A 25,485-nucleotide genomic window follows, 5' to 3' on the forward strand; every position below is an offset into this window, starting at 1 on the left:
ATTACACACAGGAAGTATGAATAAGTAATATTGAGGAAAATGAAGCCAAGCCTCTCACTTTTGGAAAAGGGAGTTATACATATAGAAACAGGGAAACTTAGAATAAATTCTGTGGTAATGCTCTAGAGTTGGAAGTACTGGTATGAAATCATGATTTTAGACAGACAGAAATACAGAAATAGATATGGTGATGTATGTGTGTATGTGGAAGGATATACACACGTTTCCTTTCTCTGTCCACTGAGAGGGCATAAAGGCAATGACACCCCAATAGCAGCAAGCCCACCTAGAACCCAGATCTTGGCTTCTAAATATCATTCTTTTTTTTTTTTTTTTTTTCAAATGCAAGAAAACTTTTTATTTTACTTGCGTAAATTGTTCAGGGTTCCTTTGTATATATATATATATATTTTTTAATTTTTATTGGATTTTAGGTTTTGGGGTACATGAGCAGAGCATGCAAGACAGTTGCGTAGGTACACACATGGCAGTGTGCTTTGCTTTTCTTCTCCCCTTCACCCACATTTGGCATTTCTCCCCAGGCTATCCCTCCCCACCTCCCCCTCCCACTGGCCCTCCCCTTTTCCCCCCAATAGACCCCAGTGTTTAGTACTCCCCTTTCTGTGTCCATGTGTTCTCATTTCTCATCACCCACCTATGAGTGAGAATATGCGGTGTTTCATTTTCTGTTCTTGTGTCAGTTTGCTGAGGATGACGTTCTCCAGATTCATCCACGTCCCTACAAACGACACAAACTCATCATTTCTGATTGCTGCATAATATTCCATGGTGTATATGTGCCACATTTTTCCAATCCAGTCTATTATCAATGGGCATTTGGGTTGATTCCAGGTCTTTGCTATTGTAAACAGTGCTGCAATGAACATTCGTGTACATGTGTCCTTATAGTAGAACGATTTACAGACTTTTGGATATATACCCAGTAATGGGATTGCTGGGTCAAATGGAATTTCTATTTCTAAGGCCTTGAGGAATCGCCACACTGTCTTCCACAATGGTTGAACTAATTTACACTCCCACCAACAGTGTAAAAGTGTTCCTTTTTCTCCACATCCTCTCCAGCATCTGTTGTCTCCAGATTTTTTAATGATCGCCATTCTAACTGGCGTGAGATGGTATCTCAATGTGGTTTTGATTTGCATCTCTCTGATGACCAGTGACGATGAGCATTTTTTCATATGATTGTTGGCCTCATATATGTCTTCTTTCGTAAAGTATCTCTTCATATCCTTTGCCCACTTTTGAATGGGCTTGTTTGTTTTTTTCCTGTAAATCTGTTTGAGTTCTTTGTAAATTCTAGCCCTTTGTCAGATGGGTAGACTGCGCAAATTTTTTCCCATTCTGTTGGTTGCCGATCCACTCTAGTGACTGTTTCTTTTGCCGTGCAGAAGCTGTGGAGTTTCATTAGGTCCCATTTGTCTATTTTGGCTTTTGCTGCCAATGCTTTTGGTGTTTTGTTCATGAAGTCCTTGCCTACTCCTATGTCCTGGATGGTTTTGCCTAGATTTCCTTCTACGATTTTTATGGTGCCAGGTCTTATGTTTAAGTCTTTAATCCATCTGGAGTTAATTTTAATGTAAGGTGTCAGGAAGGGGTCCAGTTTCTGCTTTCTGCACATGGCTAGCCAGTTTTCCCAACACCATTTGTTAAACATGGAATCCTTGCCCCATTGCTTGTTTTTGTCAGGTTTATCAAAGATTGTATAGTTGTATGTATGTTGTGTTGCCTCCGGTGCCTCTGTTTTGTTCCATTGGTCTATATCTCTGTTTTGGTACCAGTACCATGCTGTTTTGATTACTGTAGCCTTGTAGTATAGTTTGAAATCCGGTAGTGTGATGCCCCCCGCTGTGTTCTTTTTGCTTAGAATTGACTTGGCTATGCGGGCTCTCTTTTGGTTCCATATGAAGTTCATGGTGGTTTTTTCCAGTTCTGTGAAGAAAGTCGATGGTAGCTTGATGGGGATAGCGTTGATTCTGTAAATTACTTTGGGCAGTATAGCCATTTTCACGATATTAATTCTTCCTAACCATGAACATGGAATGTTTCTCCCTCTGTTTGTGTCCTCTCTGATTTCGTTGAGCAGTGGTTTGTAGTTCTCCTTGAAGAGGTCTCTTACGTTCCTTGTGAGTTGTATTCCAAGGTATTTTATTCTTTTTGTAGCCATTGCGAATGGCAGTTCGCTCTTGATTTGGCTTTAAGTCTGTTATTGGTGTAGACGAATGCTTGTGATTTTTGCACATTGATTTTATATCCTGAGACTTTGCTGAAGTTGCTTATCAGTTTCAGGAGTTTTTGGGCTGAGGCAATGGGGTCTTCTAGGTATACTATCATGTCGTCTGCAAATAGAGACAATTTGGCTTCCACCTTTCCTATTTGAATACCTGTTATTTCTTTTTCTTGCCTGATTGCTCTGGCTAGAACTTCCAGTACTATATTGAATAGGAGTGGTGAGAGAGGGCATCCTTGTCTCGTGCCGGATTTCAAAGGGAATGCTTCCAGTTTTTGCCCATTCAGTATGATATTGGCTGTTGGTTTGTCGTAAATAGCTTTTATTACTTTGAGATACGTTCCATCGATACCGAGTTTATTGAGGGTTTTTAGCATAAAGCGCTGTTGAATTTTGTCAAATGCCTTCTCTGCGTCAATTGAGATAATCATGTGGTTTTTGTTTTTGGTTCTGTTTATGTGGTGAATTATGTTTATAGACTTGTGTATGTTGAACCAGCCTTGCATCCCCGGGATGAATCCTAGTTGATCATGATGAATAAGTTTTTTGATTTGCTGTTGCAATCGGCTTGCCAATATTTTATTGAAGATTTTTGCATCTATGTTCATCATGGATATTGGCCTGAAGTTTTCTTTTCTCGTTGGGTCTCTGCCGGGTTTTGGTATCAGGATGATATTGGTCTCATAAAATGATTTGGGAAGGATTCCCTCTTTTTGGATTGTTTGAAACAGTTTTAGAAGGAATGGTACCAGCTCCTCCTTGTGTGTCTGGTAGAATTCGGCTGTGAACCCGTCTGGACCTGGGCTTTTTTTGTGTGGTAGGCGCTTAATTGCTGCCTCAACTTCAGACCTTGTTATTGGTCTATTCACAGTTTCAGCTTCCTCCTGGTTTAGCCTTGGGAGGACACAGGAGTCCAGGAATTTATCCATTTCTTCCAGGTTTACTAGTTTATGTGCATATAGTTGTTTGTAATATTCTCTGATGATGGTTTGAATTTCAGTGGAATCTGTGGTGATTTCCCCTTTATCATTTTTTATTGCATCTATTTGGTTGTTCTCTCTTTTATTTTTAATCAATCTGGCTAGTGGTCTGTCTATTTTGTTGATCTTTTCAAAAAACCAGCTCTTGGATTTATTGATTTTTTGAAGGGTTTTTCGTGTCTCAATCTCCTTCAGCTCAGCTCTGATCTTAGTTATTTCTTGTCTTCTGCTGGGTTTTGAGTTTTTTTGATCTTGCTCCTCTAGCTCTTTCAATTTTGATGATAGGGTGTCAATTTTGGATCTCTCCATTCTCCTCATATGGGCACTTATTGCTATATTCTTTCCTCTAGAGACTGCTTTAAATGTGTCCCAGAGGTTCTGGCACGTTGTGTCTTCGTTCTCATTGGTTTCGAAGAACTTCTTTATTTCTGCCTTCATTTCGTTGTTTACCCAGTCAACATTCAAGAGCCAGTTGTTCAGTTTCCATGAAGGTGTGCGGTTCTGGGTTGGTTTCTGAATTCTGAGTTCTAACTTGATTGCACTATGGTCTGAGAGGCTGTTTGTTATGATTTCAGTTGTTTTGCATTTGTTGAGCAGTGCTGTACTTCCAATTATGTGGTCAATTTTAGAGTAGGTGTGATGTGGTGCTGAGAAGAATGTGTATTCTGTGGATTTGGGGTGGAGAGTTCTGTAAATGTCTATCAGGTTTCCTTGCTGCAGGTCTGAGTTCAAGCCCTGGATATCCTTGTTGATTTTCTGTCTGGTTGATCTGTCTAGTATTGACAGTGGAGTGTTAAAGTCTCCCACTATTATTGTGTGGGAGTCTAAGTCCTTTTGTAAGTCATTAAGAACTTGCCTTATGTATCTGGGTGCTCCTGCATTGGGTCCATATATGTTTAGGATCGTTAGCTCTTCTTGTTGTATCGATCCTTTTACCATTATGTAATGGCCTTCTTTGTCTCTTTTGATCTTTGTTGCTTTAAAGTCTATTTTATCAGAGATGAGAATTGCAACTCCTGCTTTTTTTTGCTTTCCATTAGCTTGGTAAATCTTCCTCCATCCCTTTAATTTGAGCCTTTGTGTATCCTTGCATGTGAGATGGGTTTCCTGGATACAGCACACTGATGGGTTTTGGATTTTTATCCAATTTGCCAGTCTGTGTCTTTTGATTGGTGCGTTTAGTCCATTTACATTTAGGGTTAATATTGTTATGTGTGAATTTGATACTGCCATTTTGATGCTAAGTGGCTGTTTTGCCTGTTAGTTGTTGTAGATTCTTCATTATGTTGATGCTCTTTAGCATTCAGTGTGATTTTGGAATGGCTGGTACTGGTTGATCCTTTCTATGTGTAGTGCCTCTTTTAGGAGCTCTTGTAAAGCAGGCCTGGTGGTGACAAAATCTCTGAGTACTTGCTTGTTCGCAAAGGATTTTATTTTTCCTTCACTTCTGAAGCTCAGTTTGGCTGGATATGAAATTCTGGGTTGAAAGTTCTTTTCTTTAAGAATGTTGAATATTGGCCCCCACTCTCTTCTGGCTTGTAGTGTTTCTGCCGAGAGATCTGCTGTGAGTCTGATGGGCTTCCCTTTGTGGGTGACCCGACCTTTCTCTCTGGCTGCCCTTAGTATTCTCTCCTTTATTTCAACCCTGTTGAATCTGACGATTATGTGCCTTGGGGTTGCTCTTCTTGCGGAATATCTTTGTGGTGTTCTCTGTATTTCCTGCATTTGAGTGTTGGCCTGTCTTGCTAGGTGGGGGAAATTTTCCTGGATGATGTCCTGAAGAGTATTTTCCAGCTTGGATTCATTCTCTTCGTCCCCTTCTGGTACACCTATCAAACGTAGGTTAGGTCTTTTCACAGAGTCCCACATTTCTTGGAGACTTTGTTCATTCCTTTTTGCGCTTTTTTCTCTAATCTTGGCTTCTCGTTTTATTTCATTGAGTTGGTCTTCGACTTCAGATATTCTTTCTTCTGCTTGGTCAATTCAGCTATTGAAACTTGTGTTTGCTTCGCGAAGTTCTCATATTGTGTTTTTCAGCTCCTTTAATTCATTCATATTCCTCTCTAAGTTATCCATTCTTGTTATCATTTCCTCAAATCTTTTTTCAAGGTTCTTAGTTTCTTTGCATTGATTTAATACATGATCTTTTAGCTCACAAAAGTTCCTCATTATCCATCTTCTGAAGTCTAATTCCGTCATTTTATCACAGTCATTCTCCGTCCAGCTTTGTTCCCTTGCTGGTGAGGAGTTTTGGTCCTTTCTAGGAGGCGAGGTGTTCTGGTTTCGGGTGTTTTCCTCCTTTTTGCACTGGTTTCTTCCCATCTTTGTGGATTTGTCCGCTGGTTGTCTGCGTAGTTGCTGACTTTTCGATTGGGTCTCTGAGTGGACACCCAGAATGTTGATGATGAAGTATTTCTGTTGCTTGGTTTTCCTTCTACCAGTCTAGCCCCTTCGCTGTACGACTGCTGAGGTCCGCTCCAGACCCTGCTTGTCTGGGGTGCACCTCTAGCAGCTGTAGCACAGCGAGGGATGCTACCAGTTTCTTTTTCTGCTATCTTTGTCCCAGGATGATGCCTGCCTAATGTCAGTCTTTTGGATATAGAGGGGTCAGGGAGCTGCTTGAGGAGACAGTTTGTACTTTATAGGGGCTTAATTGCTGAGCTGTGAGCTCTGTTGTTCATTCAGGGCTGTTAGGCTGCTATGTTTGATTCTGCAGCAACAGAGCTCTTTAAAAAACCCTTTTTTTTTTCTCAAATGCTCTGTGTTGAGGGGTTTGGGCTTTATTTTTGGATGTCCGTTGAGGTCCTGCCCAGCTAGGACGCAGACTAGCCACTGTTTGGCTGCCGAGGCTCCACCCTGCTGTTGTGTGATTCGCCCTGTTCCTGCAGGCTCTGCTGTGGTCTCTGCCACGCCCTGCGGCGGAGTCTCTCTGTTGTAGCGGGTTGCCTCAGCAACGGCAGGCTGCGTCAGCAGTGGGCGTGTATCTCAGTAGGGATGGGTTGCCTCGGCAACGGCAGGCTGCGTCAGCAGTGGGCGTATATCTCAGTAGGGACAGGTTGCCTTGGCACCGGCTGGCTGCGTCAGCAATGGGCGTGTATCTCAGTTGGGGCGGGTTGCCTCGGTAATGGTGGACTCCCCTCCCCCTCAGAGCGTCTCGGGCCGTCTGCCCGGGGCTTGTTTGAAATCGCGGTTTTGTTCGTCACACTGGGCCAACCCTAATGCTCTGTCCCTGCGATCCCCTAGCTGGCCCACTGTCCAAGTCTAGCTCAGTCTCAAGTCCAGCCCTCTCACGTCTCCTGTTGCCGGTTCAACGGGGCACCCGGACGAGTGCGCCCTGTGGGGACCGCTGGGTAGGGCCGGCCGCCGCCACCCCGGCTGCCAGCTTTGCCAAGCGGAGGTTCTGCCTGATGTCCCGTGTCTCCTCTTCACTTGGGAATTTCCCCGTTCCGTGGGCAACAAAGATCAGTCTGGAAATGCAGCTCAGACTCACCTTTCCGCGGACACAACGCGAGCTCCAATCCTGGGTTGTTCTCACAGTGCCATCTTGAGTGCTAAATATCATTCTTAACCAGGCACAGTGGCACAAGCTACTCAGGAACAATCTCAGCTATTTGGGAGGCTGAGGTGGGAGAATCACTTTAGCTCAGGAGTTTGAGGCTGTGGTGCACTAAGATCGTGCCTACAAATAGCCACTGCATTCCAGCTAGTAAACATAGCAAAACTCCATCTCTGAAAAGCTAATAAACAAACAAACACCATTCTCCATTAAAATCAACCAGAGCTTCTTGAAAAGATGGCTGATTCCAGAGCACAGAAAGCATAAGATGAGTCTGATACAACTTACTGTGTCAGAAAATAAGGAGGTACTCAAAGAATGATGGGGATGTGTCCAAAGGACACAGGAGACAGCTTAAATATGGTAAAACTGAGCATCAAAATGAATACAGTAATAGATACAACTTGCTGAATAAAAGATGAATCCACTGGTCCATACTGATATAAATAAGTAAGTGGGCTGGGTGCAGCAGTTTATGCCTGTAATCCCAGCAATTTGGGAGGCTGAGATGGAAGGATTATTTGAGCCCAGGAGTTTGAGACCAGCTGGGGCAACAGAGTAAGACCCCATGTCTACAAAAAATAAAATAAAGCTGGGTGTGGTGGCAAGTGCCTGTAGTCCCAGCTACTTGGGAGGATGAGGTGGAGAATCGCTTGGGCCCAAAAGGTCAATGTTACAGTCAGCTGTGACTGTACCACTGCACTACAGCCTAGATGACAGAGCAAGAACCTCCTCTCAAAGAAAAAAGAAAGAAAGAAATTAAAAAAAAATTGGTGAATATTTCAGGAGGGGCAAAGATTTCTATAAAGTTATCTGAGGTTGGGAGTTCTGACAGTCTCCAAAGATTTTAGGTGTTCTTTGTAAATAATCTGGATTTGGCCAGTGGCCTCTCTTTCAATCTGTTAATGAACCAAAATGTTCTAATCTCCTTTGAATTAACTATGAAATTGTCTCTACGATTGGGGTTATGAACACAGTAACAATAAAATCATCTGTAAAACGACATCAATAACTAAAGCAGTAATACCACTACACTGTGAACATTTTATTAAAAATAGATTTCTTCTCTGGTCAGGCATAATCCCAGCCTGTAATCCCAGCACTTTGGGAGGCTGAGGCAGGTGGATCACTTGAGGTCAGGAGTTTAAGACCAGCCTGGCCAATATGGTGAAATCCTATCTCTACTAAAAATACAAAAATTAGCCAGGTGTGATGGTGAACACCTGTAATCCCAGTTACTCTGGAGGCTGAGGCATGAGAATTGCTTGAACCCAGTAGGTGGAGGTTGCAGTAAACTGAGCTCATACCTCTGCACTCCAGCCTGGGTGACAGGGCATCTCAAAAAAAAAAAAAATTGGTGAATATTTCAAGAAGAGCAATGATTTCTATAAGATATCTGAGATTGGAAGTTCTGACAGTCTCGAAAGATATTAGATGCTCTTTGTAAATACTCTGGATTTGGCCAGTGGTCTCTCTTTCAATCCGTTAATGAACCAAAATGTTCTAATCTCCTTTGAAATTAACTATGAAATTATCTCTAGCTGGGCACAGTGGCTCATGCTTATAATCCCAGCACTTTTTTGGGAGTCCGAGATGAGCAGATCACCTGATGTCAGGAGCTCGAGAACAGCCTGACCAACATGGAGAAACCTCATCTCTACTAAAAATACAAAATTAGCTGGATGAGGTGGTGCATGCCTGTAAATCCCAGCTACTCAGGAGGCTGAGGTAGGAGAATTGCTTGAACCCGGGAGGCAGGTTGCGGTGAGCTGAGATTGCGCCATTGCTCTCCAGCCTGGGCAACAACAGTGAGACTCCGTCTCAAAAAAAAAAAAAAAAAAAGAAAGAAATTATCTCTACTATTGCAGTTATGTACAAAGTCTTTAACAATAAAATCATCTGCAAAAAGACATCAGTAACTGATTAAAGCAGTACTACCACTACATTGCTAAAATTTTATTAAAAATAGATTTCTTCTCTGACTGGGCACTGTGGCTCATGCCTGTAATCCCAGCACTTTGGGAGGCTGAGGTAGGGAGATCACTTGAGGTCAGGAGTTCGAGACCAACATGGTGAAACCCTGTTTCTACTAAAAGTACAAAAATTAGGCTGGGTGCAGTGGCTCATGACTCTAATCCTAGCATGCTGGGAGGCTGAGATGGGTGGGTCACCTGAGGTCAGGAGTTCAAGACCAGCCTGGCCAATATTGTGAAACCCAGTCTCTACTAAAAATACAAAAATTAGCTGGGCGTGGTGGCACATGCACAGAATTGCTTGAACCCGGAAGGCAGAGGTTCCAGTGAGCTGAGATTGCACCACTGCACTCCAGCCTGAGCAAGAGCGAGATTTCTGTCTCTCTCAACAAAACAAAACAAAACAAAACAAAACGGCTGGATACATTGTCTCAAACCTGTAATCCCAGCACTTTGGGAGGTCGAGATGGGCTGATCAGGAGGTCAGGAGTTTGAGACCAGCCTGGCCAACATGGTGAAACTAATTTTCTGCTAAAAATACAAAAAATTAGCCGGGCATGGTGATAGGTGCCTTTAATCCCAGCAACTCTGGAGGCTGAGGTGGGAGAATCGCCTGAACACAAGAGGTGGAGGTTGTAGTGAGCAGAGATCATGCCATTGTACTCCAGCCTGGGCAACAGAGTAAGACTCCCTCTCAAAAAAAACAAAACAGAACAAAAATTAGCCAGATGTAGTGGCAGATGCCTATAATCCCAGCTACTCAAGAGGCTGAGGCAAGAGAATCTCTTGAACCTGGGAGACGGAGGTTGCAGGAAGCTGAGATTGTGACAATGCACTCCAGCCTGGCAACAGAGTGAGATTCTGTCTCAAAAAAAAAAAGGTTTTCTTATTCATAATTGCCAAAACCTGGAAGCAACCAAAATGTCCTTCAGTAGGTAAATGAATAACTAAACTGAACCATGTGGTACATCCAGACAACGGAATATTATCCAGCGCTCAAAAGGAAATGAGCTATCTAGCCATGAAAAGTCATGGAAACTTAAATGCATATTATTAAGTAAAAGAAGTCCATCTGAAAGGCTACAGACTGTAAAGTTCTAATTTTATACAATATTCTGAAAAGTCAAAACTATGAAGATGGTAAAAATAATGTTTGCCACGGATTTGTGGGGAGGGGGAATAAACAGGTGGAGTACAGGCTTTTAGGGCACTGAAACTACTCCGTATGATACTGTGGTGGTAGATACAGATCATTACATATTTGTGCAAACCCATAAAATTACACCGCCAAGAGTGAACCCTCATGTAAACTGTGGACTCTGGGTGAGTATGGTGTGTCAGTGTAGGTTCATTAGTTGTAAGCAATGTGCTGGTAGGGATGTTTGTAATGGAGAGGCCATGCATGTGGGAGTAGACGGTGTATGGAAAATCTCTGTACCTTCCTCTCAATTTTGCTGTGAACCTAAAACTGTGCTAAAAGAAAAAAGTCTAATAAAATTTTTTTTATATCAGGAAAAGTTTTTTTTTTTTGAGATGGAGTCTTGCTCTGTCGCCCAGGCTGGAGTGCAGTGACACAATCTCACCTCACTGCAACCTCCACCTCCTGGGTTCAAGTGATTTTCCTGCCTCAGCTTCCCAAGTAGCTGGGATTACAGGCACCTGCCATCCATCATGTCCAACTAATTTTTGTATTTTTGGAGAGATGGGGTTTCACGATGTTGGCCAGGCTGGTCTTGAACTCATGACCTCAGGTGATCTACCTGCCTTGGCCCTGCAAAGTGCTGGGATTACAAGTGTGAGCCACCGCACCCAGCCCAGGAAAAGTATTTAAGCATAGATGATATAGCCACCTATAATGCTAGCAATCACGCAAAAGTATTACCAATGTAAATTTATCAGGAAAAAATAGATCTCTCCCATACAAATATGCCCAATTAATATCTGACAAAGGTGCAACAGCAATTTAATAGAGGAAGGATGATCTATCAATAAATGGTGATGGAATGAATAGATACCCAAAGGTGAAAAAATTAACCTTGACTTAAACCACACACCTTATACAAAACCCAACTCCAAATGCATCATGGACTTGAAGGTAAAGTGTAAAATTAAATATACTAGAAAAGAACACAAAAGAATAACTCTGGGACCTATGACTAGGCAAAGAGACTTGACTTCTCTTAGACTTGACAACAAAATTGTGATCTGTAAGAGGAAAATTTGGTAAATCTGCCCACATCAAAATTAAAAACTCGTACTATGTAAAAAAACCATTAGAAGGATGAAAATACAATTTACGGATCCTCAGAAAATATTTGCAAATCCTGTATCTGACAAAGGATTTGTATTTAGAAAATAGAATTTTAAAGGCTCAACAATAAACTAACAAGCAATCCAATCAGACAATGGTCAAAAGACGTGAACAGGCATTTTACTAAAGAGTACACATGGATGGCAAGTAAACATATGAAAAGTGTTGAGCACTACTAGGTCTTTGGATGAATCTCCAGATAATACTGTTAGCTGACACCTTATATCTCTTTAATTATTATTATTAATTTTTGAGGCAGAGTCTTGCTCTGTTGCCTAGGCTGGAGTGCAGTAGAGCGATCTTGGCTCACTTCAACCTCTGCCTCCTAGGTTCAAGCGATTCTCCTACCTCAGCCTCCTGAGTACCTGGAACTACAGGTGTGCACCACCATGCTTAGTTAATTTTTTGTACTTTTAGTAGAGATGGGGTTTCACCATATTGGCCAGGCTGATCTCCAACTCCTGACCTCAGATGATCTGCCTGCCTCAGCCTCCCAAAGTGCTGGTATTACAGGTGTGAGCCATGGCACCCAGCCTAATTAAAAAAAAATTTAAATAGAGACAGAGCCTCGCTATGTTGTCCAAGGTGGTCTTGGGCTCCCCTGGCCTCAAGTGATCCTTCTGTCTCAGCCTCCCAAAGTGCTGAGATTACAGGCATGAGCTACCATGCCTGGCCACTGCTAACACCTTGATTTCAGGCTTCCGGCCTCTGGAAGTGTGAGAGAATACATTTCTATTGTTTTAAGCTACCTAGTATTTGGAACTTTATAGGGTAATCCTAGGAAACTAATACAGATACATATTGCATGTAACAACGTGAAGATAACATAATTATAATGACAGAGAACAGGTGAGTGGTTGTCAGGGCTAGGGATAGAAAAAGGATGGACGTGGCTATAAAGGGGAACATGGGAATCGGTGGTGATGGCACAGCAGAGGATTCTGACTGCAGAGACTGTGATGTAAGGCTGAACATGTGACAAAACTGCACAGAAGCGTGCGTGCGTGCGCACACACACAGTGCACGCGTGGCTGCTGAAACTTGAATGGGCTCCATGGATTGTGACCATGTCAGTTTCTTTGTTTTGGTTTTTACTCTGGTTACTGTGGGTGTGGGATACTGGCATGGGGGTGGAGGGATGCACTAGACCCCCCTATATATTTCTTTGCAACCTACTGTAAAACTATAATTATTAAAAAATAAAAGTTAAATAAGAAAACTATCTTTTCACCTTCACAACTTAGTCATTAGTATAAAGGAAATACAACTGGATTTTTTTTTTTTTTGAGACAGGGTCTTACTCTGTCACCCAGGTTGGAGTGCAGTGGTGCAATCACAGCTCACTGGAGCAACTTCCTGGGCTCAAGGGATCCTCTCATGCCAGCCTCCCAAGTAGCTGGGACGATAGGGATGCAGCACCATGCCTGGTTAATTTTTTATTTTTTTGTAGAGATGGGGTGGTGCTATGTTGCCTGGGCTGGTCTGGAACTCCTGACCTCAAGAGATCCTCTTGCCTCAGCCTCCCAAAGTGCTAGGATGACAGGTGACAGCCACCACACCTGGTCTGGGTCTGTTTTTATGACTCAGGTTCCAGTAATGACTCATGGTACCATCCTGAAAGTTAATCTTCACTGCCAAGGATGCAGGCCACTGGCTTAACCATGGACTGGCCCCAGGACTCCACTTATTTCAATTCATTCTTGAGACTGCTGGTTTCTGGTGATTCTCTTACACAGAAAAGCAGATTACTAGAGACAGACAGAATTTCAGTAGATCATGGAACCTGTTTCGTGGATATAGGACCACTGATTCCTAGGCACACATACTCACTGGAAGCCATGCTTGCTGAAAGCTGCACCTGCACTGGCCTGTTTCTTGGACAGGAGGAGATTAACATATCCTCTCTACTTCCCTTCACAGGGCAAGGTGATAACCTGCTTTAACCTTGGTTTCTCTCTGCCGCAGAGTTCCCCTCTAACCGGCTTTGGTGCAAGCATTTTGATACTTGCTTTCTTTACTTTCAACCTCGGTCTCAGAGGGCCGTGGGCAGGAGTGTGGGCTGCAACTACCACATGACTGTTCTGAGGACAGCATTCCCCCTCTGGGTGAATGGCACCTGCACAGCGAGCCACAGCCTGGCCTATGATCCAGAATAGCAGGAAGTGCCAGAGGCCAAGGGCATTGCTACACATACTGAGTATTCTCAAGGTGGGCAGAGGAGCATGAAATCAATCTTAGGTCTCCATGGGCTTGGAAAGTATGAGACATAGCACCTGCCCTGCCTAGTCCTTGCTGGGAGCCCTGTCCTCCTATCTGCTGAGCCAGAGCACCACTGAAGGACCCATGTCAGTCATTCTCTAATTCTTCACGAGAGGCACTAATCAGCTGCCAAATGATGAAAAGGGGAAAAGATGAAGAGAAACAAAGGGAAAACAGTATTTCAAAACTCCTAAATTCATCCTAGAATAATCTACTATGGTGAGAGAATGTCATGCTCATTTGACAGATAAGGACACGAGGCAAAGTGGTGAAGCACCTGCACAAGCTCAGCCAGCATGTGGCTGGGGTGGGGGCATGTTGCATCCCTGCCCCACCCCCAGGGCTCCAGGTAACTGAGGGACTGTGGAGCCAGGAGGCACCATGGGACACTGGGCTGAGTAAGATTTAGGAAACCCACACCAGGCTCCACCAGGGTTTGGTCATGTGTATCAAAGACAGCAGGTAACCAGGCCTAACCTTGGTCTTCTCCACTTGGAATTAGGAACAGTGACACTAATGTTGCTGAGATAAAATGATATATACATGAGAATAATTTGAAAATCTGAAAAATCCCTCACAGAAATTAAAGATGGTCAAGTATTGATAATAAAAAATAAAGAGCTAAATGTGGTTCGTTTATCTTCATAACTCAGCCCTCTGATTTCTCTTTCTGTGAGCAACACTGTGCTGGCGAACAATAGCTAATCCACAGGTCAAGCTGCAGAAACACAAACATACTTTCTGCAGAGAAGGAAAGGAAACACAACCGACAGTTACTAGCGTATCATCTAAAGCACACTCCTCACATCTGAAATGCAAATATTAAACTGAGATAAAGCCTTAAAGTACTTTCATACAATGATCACACGGATCAGTGCTGTGTTCTTGCACAGAGCCTATGGCATCCTCAGGTAACAAGCTTGCGCCTAACTCAGTGGCCGTCAAGAGATGGCCCTCCCCGTCTCCTCTCTCTGACACAGCCTGCAGCACTGCACATTCAGTACAAACTTCAGGACAACAGGAGACACTCAGGTTATCTTTTCTTATTTTTATTTTTTGAGGTGGCGTCTTGCTCTGTCACCTAGGCTGGAGTGCAGTGGTGCAATCTCAGCTCACTGCAACCTCTGCCTCGCAGGTTCAAGCAATTCTCTGCCTCAGCCTCCTGAGTAGCTGGGATTACAGGTGCTTGCCACCATGCCAGGCTAATTTTTTATTTTTAGTAGAGATGGGGTTTCACCATCTTGGCCGGGCTGGTCTTGAACTACTGACCTCAGGTGATCCACTGACCTCAGGTGATCACCCTCTCAAAGTGCTGGGATTATAGGCATGAGTCACCGTGCCCAGCCAGGTTGTGTTTCTGTGTCACAGCTCCTGTGCCCTGTAGCCATGCTCAGTACCTGAAGAACATCAGTAAACCATGGCCTGCGGGCTAATCCATCCTGACCCCTGCTTATTTGTGGCCTGCAAGCTAAGTATGGTGTTTATATTTATTCAAGGTTCTTACATTTTCAAATGGCTAAAAAACCGTAAGAATATTTTGTGACAAGTAAAAATTATGTTAAATTCAAATTTTGGTGTCTGTAAATAAAGGTTTCTAAAACACAGCCCTGCTCATTCATGAATGACAACAGCCGCTTTTACACTGCAAGGTGGAGCTGAGCAGTTGCTATGAAAACCAAAACCATACAACCCAAGAAGCCTAAAATATTGACTATCTAGTCCTTTACAGAAAGAGTTTTCCTACTTATTCCTGATGCAGATAAAAGAGATATTGATTTAACATGCTTGTGATAACAATGACGTAATGACACTCGTATATATGCAACTCATCCAGAACTTGACTAGAAGTTAAGAAACATATTCTTTTAGTCACTTTCTTGTTCTACCGCTGCCTAAGAATAATCAGAGAAATGCAAAGAATTTGTTCAAAATAAATGCACAATAGAAAATAACTCTGGATAACTTAAGGGGAAGAGAAAGGCTCCAAAACCAGGCAGCCGAATTGGGTTGTATGCAAGCATGAATGCTTTGTAGAGATTCGTACCAAGTGTGTCAGGGTGAAATGGCACAAGGTCTGGGTGTACCTTAGCATACTTCAGCAACAAAAAGAAAAGTGAGGGGTGTGAGTGTCACATCTTGATAACCAGGCATAGTATGGTTAGAAGACAGCCGCTGGTGCCACCCTCACCACTGTGCCCTGACTTGAGGTGCACTGGGGCGCCTGGCTGAGATTGCTGGTCCAGGCGCCAGCCTCCTGCCCTCCCTCGAGACTCCTTGCTGGGTAATTCCTGGGTATTCTGGCCTGGCTGGTAGCTGGTGATCCACTGACAGCCCATGTGAGTGCAGACACCAGGGGCCTGGTTTGCTCCACTCACACACACCCTCGAGGAGGCAATGCGTGGGGCACTTGCTCTCTCCTGCACTAAGGCAGACGCACCTGGTGCACATCAACCATTACTGGACAAGAGTTTAATAAACAGGATGTTCTTAATGCCTCTTGGGTGATTGGACCTACATAGATGTTTCTGTAGGAGGTAAGGGCCGGCAGAGGTTTCTTGCAGAACATAGTTCATGCATTCAAACCGGCAAGCACATCGCCTTCCCTCCTCTACTCCTAGCTGATTGACAGCAAGATCCTCCAGGCCACTGCTCTCTAGAGTAGCCCAAGGCCTCATAGGGACCATGGGGTGGGATGGGGTGCTTTCAGTTTTGAAGGCTGTAAAAGTTCCCAGAAGTAGCTGAGCTCAATCCTGAGATTCCCACTTCCGCCCCATAAATGAGGTTTCTGCATCTCTTTCGTTTCTTCAACCTGCCTAAGTGTCAGAAAAGAATGAACATTATTGGGCGGGGAAGCTTTGGGGACAGGGTTGTCTGGGTCTTACACCCCAGTGCTTAGCACAGTGGCTGGTAGCTTGCACCTGTAAATGGAATGGATTTACTGCCACTTCAGTATATGGGGCATGCTTAACTGGACTTTAAAAATGCTTTTCTGTTTTGGCAAGCCATTAATTTCCAAGGGAGATTACCCTTTAATAAACCTCTAACGCCATGCATGTGTGTGTTTGTGTGTGTCTGTGCTTGTGTGTGTGTGTATGAGAGAGAGAGAAAGAGACAGAAAGAGAGAGAGAGAAGAGAGAGAGAGAGACAGACAGACAGACAGAAAGAGAGACTGAAAGATTGAGAGAGCTTACCTGTGGTCTTTGATAAATCACCCTGGCATAGAAACTGCAACGGGTACCAAGATCATTCATCTGGAAAGGAATTAGAAAAGGTTGGCAGCATTACAGGAAGCACACAGACACGGCCAATACCTAAATAACTTGTTAGAAACAAAGACATTACCTGGAGAATGTCTCGTAAGCAGCGAGTAACTGGAGGCTGGTAAAGGTTAGAAATGGGGTCTCCGTCAATTATATCAATTTGTCCCAGACTCGGTTGAGCTGTGAGGATATAACATAAGGCTGGAGGAGGTAGATGAGTTTTTATCTGTTTAAATGAGGCAAAAATAGAAGGTGAATGTATTGTTAAAGGACTCAACACATGATTAAAATATCCTCTTTAATATAGACATATTTGCTTACAGATGTGTCCTCTCTCTGGAATGCTGTACAATGAATGCATTACATCGTTTACTTCCGGGACCAAGTATAAGAACTTCTATACTTATGAACCTATTAACAATTCAAGATATCATTTTGAAATCTTTCCGGGTATACTGAAAATATCACCTAGAAATTACTTCCTCTTAAGTAATCTAGAAATGGGTTTTTTTTTTTTGAGATGGAGTTTCATTCTTGTTGCCTGGGTTAAAGTGCAATGGCATGATGTTGGCTCACCACAAACTCTGCCTCCTGGGTTCAAGGGATTCTCCTGCCTCAGCCTTGCGAGTAGCTGGGATAACAGGCATGAGCCACTATGCCTGACTAATTTTGTGTGTGTGTGTTTTTTTTTCTGTAATAAAATTCTTCTTGGCAGGCTCATAATTTTGTGTTTTTAGTGGAGATGGGGTTTCAACATGTTTGCCAGGCTGGTCTCGAACTCCTGACCTCAAGTGATCTGCCCACCTTGGCCTCTCAAAGTGCTGGGATTACAGGCATGAGCCACCACGTGTTTTGACAACTATTACGCTGTTTGACACAGTACGGAGTCACAGACTTAGAAGTTAGCATGACCTAAGGCAGATGTTTTGTTTTGGGAGCTCTGGCCCAAAGCAGCAGTTGTCTAGTCTGTGGGGAAAAGGCTCAGGAGGGAGAGGAAGGAACATTTTTAATCCATTTTGCTTCTTCTTAGACACTATCATAAACAAGCAGGACAATGGAAGTTCCTGGCTCTCCAGGAGGTTGTATGAATGCCTATGGATTATATTGAGTTGCTGCTCTAATTGGTAACTGAGTGTTGGTTCTGTGAGTGACTAGGAGTTCATGGGAAAAATTCTATGCCTACTTTAGCATGAGGCTGAAACCCCAATTGTTCCCACAGCATGTGAGGGTTGTAGTTTAAGCATTCATCACAAGTTAACTTCAAGAAAATGTGCAGCACAGTAGGGAAGGCAGCCAGAGCCTGGTCTCCAGGGACCTGAATCCCAGTCCTGGCTCATATTCACAGGTCACCACAAAGGAACTGGCTGCACGGGGGTTCCTCGTTGACACCGCAGTGGGGGACATAGACTGTGTGGGTGGCAGTGATGATGACTGGCTTGGCACCTGGTATGGAGTAGTCCACAACTGGGGAAGTTTTCCCAATGCCGGGCTTACCTCTTCACAGGGCTGGTCATGGCCAAGTGTTTTCAGAGTTACCGCTGGGGGCCACAGGGTGTCAATCAGACTGAAGATCCCTGCTGTCCTGGAACAAGAAAAGTCAAAGGTATTCATCATCAAACATCCCTTCCTAAGTATTTGGTCAGTGAGCTGGTAGAATGCTTCACAGATTCTAAAGTCTAATGCCACGGAGCTACAATTCGAGATGTGTGGTGATTCAGATGGGGAAGAAAGAAGGCAGACAAATGGACAGACACTGTGGGAAACCGACTGCAGAAGAATAAGAGCCTGCTCCCTAAATTAGGATCCATCCACACAGTGAAGTATTATACAGTCACTGAAATGGTTACAAAGAAAATATTTACGGACATGGAAACATGTTTATGATACCCTGCTAAGAAAAAAGCAGGCAACAAATTAACTTTCTCTGTGTGTGTGTGTTTATCTATGCAAGCATTTATATATATTAAGCCAAAGAAAAAGACTGAAGCCTATAAGAATATTTTCAGTGTTCATCTGAGTAGAGCTTGGAGGTGATATTTACTTTCTTACTTTGGAGTGGGTATTTTGTATATTTTCCCCAAAAGCTAAGTATTACTTATGTAAGAAAAGTTATGTGGGCTGGATAAGGTGGCTCATGCTTGTAATCCCAGCCCTTTGGGAGGCCGAGTCAGGTGGATAAGCTGAGGTCAGCAGTTTGTGATCAGCCTGGCCAACATGGTGATACCCCATCTCTACTAAAAATACAAAAATTAGCTGGGTGTGGTGGCAGGTGCCTATAATCCCAGTTACTTGGGAGGCCGAGGAGGAGAATCGCTTGAACCTGGGAGACGGAGGTTGCAATAAGTTGAGATCGCACCACTGCCCTTCTAGCTGGGCTAGAGGAAAACTCCATCTCAAAAACAAAACAAAACAAAACAAAATAAAAGCAGAAAAGTTATCTGAAGTAAAAAATACAGAGTTTTGTCTTTTGCACAAAAAGACAAAACACTGTTATGATTTCACTTATATGGCTCTCACCTTAGATCTGACTGCACTTCCGAGACCTGGCTCTAACCTTTACCTGTGCCCCTTGTTAATAGAGATGGGGAATAGCAGGGCCCCTGGAATCAAGAAACTCATCTAGTGTAAGCTCTGCCTTTTATATACTGTGAGACCTTGAGAAAATGCTAAGACCTTGTGTCAGCCCTTCTGGGAAACCGGGGGGATGCTGCTGGCATTATTGCAAGGGGTAAAGAAGTAAAGAATGTATGTGCAGCCCCTACTAGGGTTTCTATGCTCAGAGTGAGTGCCCAACACATTCGCCACTTGACGTTACTCTAGTTATCAGCATTGTCATTGCCAAAGCCGTAAACTTTTATGCTGCTTTTTGCTCAAAAGTCTGCCCAGTTTAAGACAGGATTTTAATCCTAGTGTTACTTTGTGAAGAAACAGAGTAAAATTAAGATAAAATTAAGTAAAATGTATTCATGATAAAAGATGAATGTAAGGTGGGTGGATCACGAGGTCAAGAGATTGAGACCATCCTGGTCAACATGGTGAAACCCCGTCTCTACTAAAAATACAAAAAATTAGCTGGGCATGGTGGCGCGTGCCTGTAATCCCAGCTACTCAGGAGGCTGAGGCAGGAGAATTGCCTGAACCCAGGAGGTGGAGGTTGCAGTGAGCTGAGATCGTGCCATTGCACTCCAGCCTGGGTAACAAGAGCGAAACTCTGTCTCAAAAAAAAAAAAAAAAAAAAAAAAGGTCTTCTTTGTATGGTATAGAAAAATAAAAAACCTTTTCCAGACGGTGACAGAGTACTTATCAACGTTTCTAAAATTTTGGAGTTTCCCAAAAAGTGTTCTGTGGAGTGTAACCCATGAGAACAGAACTCTGTGGCCAGCACTGCTGTGTGGTGCATCTGCAGCTGGCAGGACACTCACATGCTACGGTGGGACTGGACATGGTGGATGGCCCAGAGAGCTTTGTGTAAAAGGTGCCTGTGGCATACTGTTTTAAACCAAAGCTTCTCCCGTTTTTAACCAGGAAACCCTTTTTGGTGTCATCACTAATCACGTCCTGAGAAACTAGTGTTCTCTTGGAATTCTCTTTGATAAATGCTATTATGGAAGCACACAGCCATAGGAAAGTTCTATTTAAATTTAACAACTTCTGTTTATTTAGAGGATGCTACCAGCTAATTCAAAGACTTTAGACATATTATACATTTATATTTGATGCAAGATGCTTAGCTGAAGAATGGCTATGAGTTAAATAAAATGCCTAGTGTCATAAAAAATCAGCTTCTCTACTGTTTTTAAAAACTATTTTTAAAAAGAGATAATGGTCTGGATGGCTGCTATTGCCCTGTGAAGCAGAATCATCTGGGGGCAGCTCACACATTCATTTAAAGACTCCAGCCTGTGCTGCAAACAGACTTTGTGCAGAAGCTCACTTTTGGCACAAAGTGTATTGTTCCTCCCGCTGCAATTCATTCTTTACTATTAATTTTGCATAAGGATTCATTTTGTTACATAGGAAACATTTTTTCAAAAAAGTGATCCTTTAAAAAGATGTTTAAGCAACAAACAAGCTGTCTGACAGGGGAGTGGTTATCCTAAGTCTGTCTTTTCAAAAATTAATAAACGTTTGCATTAAAAAAATTTTAAATATAGGCCGGGCACGGTGGCTCACGTGTGTAATCCCAGCACTTTGGGAGTCCAAGGCAGGCAGATCATGAGGTCAAGAGATTGAGACCATCCTGGCCAACATGATGAAACCCTGTCTATACTAAAAAATAAAAAAATTAGCTGGGCATGGTGGTGCGTGCCTGTAGTCCCAGCTACTCAGGAGGCTGAAGCGGGAGAATTGCTTGAACCCAGGAGGCAGAGATTGCAGTGAGCTGAGATTGTGCCACTGCACTCCAGCCTGGAGCCTGGCAACAGAGCAAGACTGTCTCAAAAAAAAATTTTAAATATAAAGTAAATGTTTAATTACAGGAAAATGGAACATACAGATTACTTCATTATGCTTATGATTTGATAACATCATTATGTTGGAATAAATTTCTTTGGGTATACCTTAATTTACAGACTGTGTAAAATGAGTCTGCAGACAAATTTGGGTCATTAATCTGTGACAACAAAAGTTTGTGGAGCAGACAAGGAGAGAAACAGGGCCAGCTGTCCTACCCACCAGGTCCCCAGTTTGGCAGGCTCTGCAGCAGCCAGCAGCTCTCCCAGCAGCTCTCACAGGACTCCCTTCCAGAGAGCATGGGTGGAGGTCAAGTCAGCTGCCCATAACTGAAAGGAGAACCGCGTTTCCCACCACTCAGTCACAGTTCATCCAACCTCTAAAAATCAGCTGCATTTGAAGAGCAGCAAGAAGGGGGCTGGGGGTGGTGCAGGACACACGGAGAAGGAAGGAGGCAGCAGGGTACAGGCAGGCAACAGGGACAGGCTGGGAGCCTCCTCTGTGCACCCACTTGGGGGCTGCAGCAATCTGCCTGCACGCACAGGCTGTAGAACATGCAGCTGCTCATGGAGGTGGGAGGTGGGAGGTGGGAGGCCTGGCGGGAGCCCACACAAGATTTCCTAAAGTCAGGCTCAGGAAGCTGAAAGACTTGCAGTGCTATGTTTTTATTACAGTAACCAGTGTACTTTTTAAGTAGAAAGATATCAAGATCTATACATATGTTAAAATTATATCTACCAAATTATACTTAAAATGGTTAAAATAATAAATTTTGTTATTTTACCACAATAAAAATTATATTTACCATAAAAATAAATACTAAGTATTGTTTCTTCCTTCCCCCCTCCCCCCACTTCATCTCTTCTTCTTCTTCTTTTCCAACAGGGTCTCTCGCTCTGTCACTCAGGTTGGAGTGGCACAATCATGGCTCCCTGAGGCCAACTCTAAGACTATTTTCAAGTCTTCCACACTCTTTAAAGCAAGGCTACTCTGACATGTGACTGACTAGTCACTGAAGTGTAAGAGGCACTTTCTGAGAACATGTTCTCACTTATAAAAAAGCCCTTGGAGACACCCCTCAAGAGAGATAAAATAAGGACGGGGGTACCACATCACTTACATCTCATGAGGGCCCATGGAGAGACTGAGGCTGGGCCTGCACACTCCAAACCCATGATGCTGTGGGTGATGTGCATTTGCTTGGAGGAATGCTGGCCACAGAATTGAGGATAGAGTGGACAAGGTCCACCTTCCATCTACTGTGGAAGTTCTGAATCTCTCTCGGCCTCATTTTCCTCCCTTGTAAGATTCTGTGTTTCTCTAATTCCTAATGCTGCTGCTGTTCCTCACTGACACGTGCCTCTGTTCAAGGGGGAAAGATAGTTCCAAAGTCTCCAGTGCTAGATGTGGGTGGTGAAGTTGACACTTTCTCTGCAAGCGTTGCAGCATTGGGCGCTAGAAACAGCCAGCCACCTGCGGTAAGTGCCTTCTGCAGGCTGACAGGTGAGCTTGGTTGATTGAAGGCTTTCTGTGTTGCAAAGGGCTCTCTGGCGCAAAACAGAATTGCACCTGAACCTTTCCAATCTATTTGTAATGAAAAATTTACAAAGACAGAACAGCTAACTTTAACTTTAAAAAGCATTTTCAAATTTGTTGTTTTAGTAATTACCAGATCCTTGAGAGAGAGAAAATGTACTCTGAACATTACAAAGGTTAGGAATAAACCGATGGGGATATTTATATGGAGCAAAGTTAATTTCTTAGAATGAAAAAAATCGATTTTCTTGCCTGAATTTTGTTGTTGGTAAGATATTTTGGGGAGCTGTCAAAATCTAAGTAGAAAACACACAAATCACAAAGGAAGAGAATCAACTTGAGACCATCTCCGGAAAAAATTTACAAATGCAGTTCAAGAGCTGGAAGTGATGTCAATACACAGATGGGTCTCCTGAATGAACTAGAGCCGAGGTTTCCCATTGTGCAACAAGAAAGGTGAATGGAACAGAGTAACCTACCCAGGCGCAAAGAACCTCAACTGGGTACCTCCATTTCCTGAATTCCTAAAAAGGCAGCCCCTGTATCACCCACAAGCTCAGAAGTGAGGATGGGGCAAGTTCTGGGGCAATGGAAGTTGGCTGCGGACCAAGAAGAGAGTGGGAGTGGGCACCACACCCAAAAGGAGTCTCAGAAATACACAACAGATGAAGGAAGCAGGGTTTCTGCCTCACTGTCACTGAAACAATGCTAAATTTACGTATTTCTACACATATTTTACGGATATTTTGGCGCAGCAAATTATCTGCTTCCTCTAGCCTCATTATAGCTGGTGTAATTTACCTTGACCGGTAGATGACAAATGTCACTTGGAAAACCAATCATTCAAAGTAAGGGCAACCAAGATTTCCACACTCCAGCCCACTGGAAGGAAGTAAATATGGAGTCTTTGCACACTGGAACATAAGCTGATATTACCACCTTCTTGACGATTCTCTTAGTTATTTCAGGGTTTATTTTTTCCACCTGATACTGTCTCATGCAACTACTCTCAAATCTTCACAGAGCAATTTAAAACTGCCTGAATCACTTCCTTTTCAGTGTGGATAGAGGGGAAACTGCTCTAGGAGATTTAAGCCATACTGGTGCTGTGGACAACAGGAAGTGGGAAGATAACAAGTAAGGAAGCACCTGCCCCTCCACAGACTCATCCTCAGAGAGCTTGGAATCATTTTTTTTAACCAAGCATATATTTTGCGTATAGAATGTTCTTCAGATTTGTCATGTTGCTGCTAATTTCTCTGTACCTATTACTATAGTTGGACTCATATCTCTCCAAGACAGTTCACTTGGATAGTGGAATACTTCAGACCAGTCATTCATAAAGTGGAGTCTGGGGATCGCTCGAGGTTCCAAGAGCCTTCAAGGCCAAACTATTTTCTGCTAAGCCTTTATTTTTCTTTCTCACTTCCATTCTCTCACGAGTGTACAGTGGTGTTTCCTAGAGGCTCATATGTGATATTACAAAGACTGAAGGTGGAGCACAGATGATAATCCATCATCTCCCGTTCAACCAGTGAAGAGACCTGCAAACCACTCTCACCACTAAACACTTCTTTTTGTGTTTTAGGAAATATTTTTCATAAAAAATGTTATTTAGGTTGTCATATAATGGGTTTATTACAGACACTTTTAGGTAAATTAATGCATTAAATCTTTTTCAGTTTAAATTTTTAATACAGTAGACGATTAATTCATATTTAAAAAAAAACCTCCATGGGCCCTCATTATTCTTTTATATTACAGACACACACACCCTCCCCCAGATATGTTTTGGAGATAGAGTCTTGCTCTGTCACCCAGGCTGGAGTGAAGTGGTGTGACCTTCTGGGCTTAAGCAATCCTCTGGCCTTAGCCTTCCAAATAGCTGGGACTACAGGTGTGCACCACTGTTCCTGGCTAATTTTTTTGATTTTTTCTGTACAGATGGGGTTTCACTATGCTGCCCAGCCTGGTCTCAAACTCTAGGCCTCAAGTGATCCTCCTGCCTTGGCCTCCCAAAGTGCTAGGATTATAGGTGTGAGCCACCATGCTTGGCCAGTCCTCATTACTTTTTATTTTTTTCCTTCTTCCCTCCTTGTCTTCTACCTGGATGGGTTCTTTAGATTGCCTCCCCTGTCTCAGTCTGTCTCCCTCTCCTGCCCATTGCTGGCCAAACACTACACATCTTCCCTCACACAGCAGGGTCTCTACATGCCAGAGACAACAGACTTCAGGCATTTCTGGTAGGTGGTATTTTAAGATATAACCTCAATGCAGTCTAAGAAACAATTTCCTATTTGCTGCTGAATCATTATTAATTGTGTCCAATAAACTTAGATAGGAATCCTATTTCGAGTTGCAAAGGTAACTTCCCATTCATTGTAAAATTAGGTCAATGCATGTGGGTTATGTGTAAATAATCTAACACTTCCTATAACTCCATTCTTTCCTGTGGCTCCACACGCAACATGAAAATAGTCGTTTTAAGAGCAGGCCAACTTGCGACATTGAGAAAGACCTGTGGAGACTCTGAGGAAGTATCTCTGGGCCGGAAGGGAGCTCTTCATGTGGCTCCTGGTGTTGCTGGGGCTCCCACTACATGAATGCATCAGTGCCAAGAGAACAGCAAAGGGCAAGCAGTCTTGAATCGGCAATTCCTGCAAGAATCACTGTTGGCTTTTGTACAAGGACATAGGCGAGAAGAGGCAAAGAGGTCGCCTCTGATGCCACTCTGAGGCGTCTCCGCCCTACCTCACCCTGTGTTCAGGGCTTATCACCAAACTAAGATCCTCTTGCTTAGCTAGCGCTGCCTGTTTTGTGTCCTCATAAGAATGTGAGCCTTCTGAGAACAGGCTCTGTGTGTCTGTTCTCTGCGGAATCCCGGTCCTTAGATGAGAGTCTGGTGCCTGG

At 43.3% G+C, this 25,485-nt stretch overlaps 1 protein-coding gene across 16 annotated transcripts in view; it reads right to left on the minus strand.

The window, feature by feature from the left end:
• The window catches only part of SPIDR (scaffold protein involved in DNA repair), a 512,165-nt gene that overhangs the window by 22,502 nt on the left and 464,178 nt on the right, over positions 1-25,485 (minus strand). For all 16 annotated transcript variants that reach the window (XR_008477199.2, XR_013527828.1, XM_078352483.1 and 13 more), the window contains 3 exons: positions 18,082-18,169; positions 16,670-16,813; positions 16,519-16,578 (listed from right to left, as the gene is read on the minus strand). Coding sequence is in view for 14 of the 16 variants with exons in the window: in XM_078352483.1 (XP_078208609.1) it covers positions 16,519-16,578; positions 16,670-16,813; positions 18,082-18,169 (292 nt within the window). In the remaining 2 variants the exon portion in view is untranslated. The remainder of the gene's footprint in view (positions 1-16,518; positions 16,579-16,669; positions 16,814-18,081; positions 18,170-25,485) is intronic.

The sequence above is a fragment of the Callithrix jacchus genome, chromosome 16 (genome assembly GCF_049354715.1).
Source record: "Callithrix jacchus isolate 240 chromosome 16, calJac240_pri, whole genome shotgun sequence".
NCBI classification, from domain to species: Eukaryota; Metazoa; Chordata; class Mammalia; order Primates; family Cebidae; genus Callithrix; species Callithrix jacchus.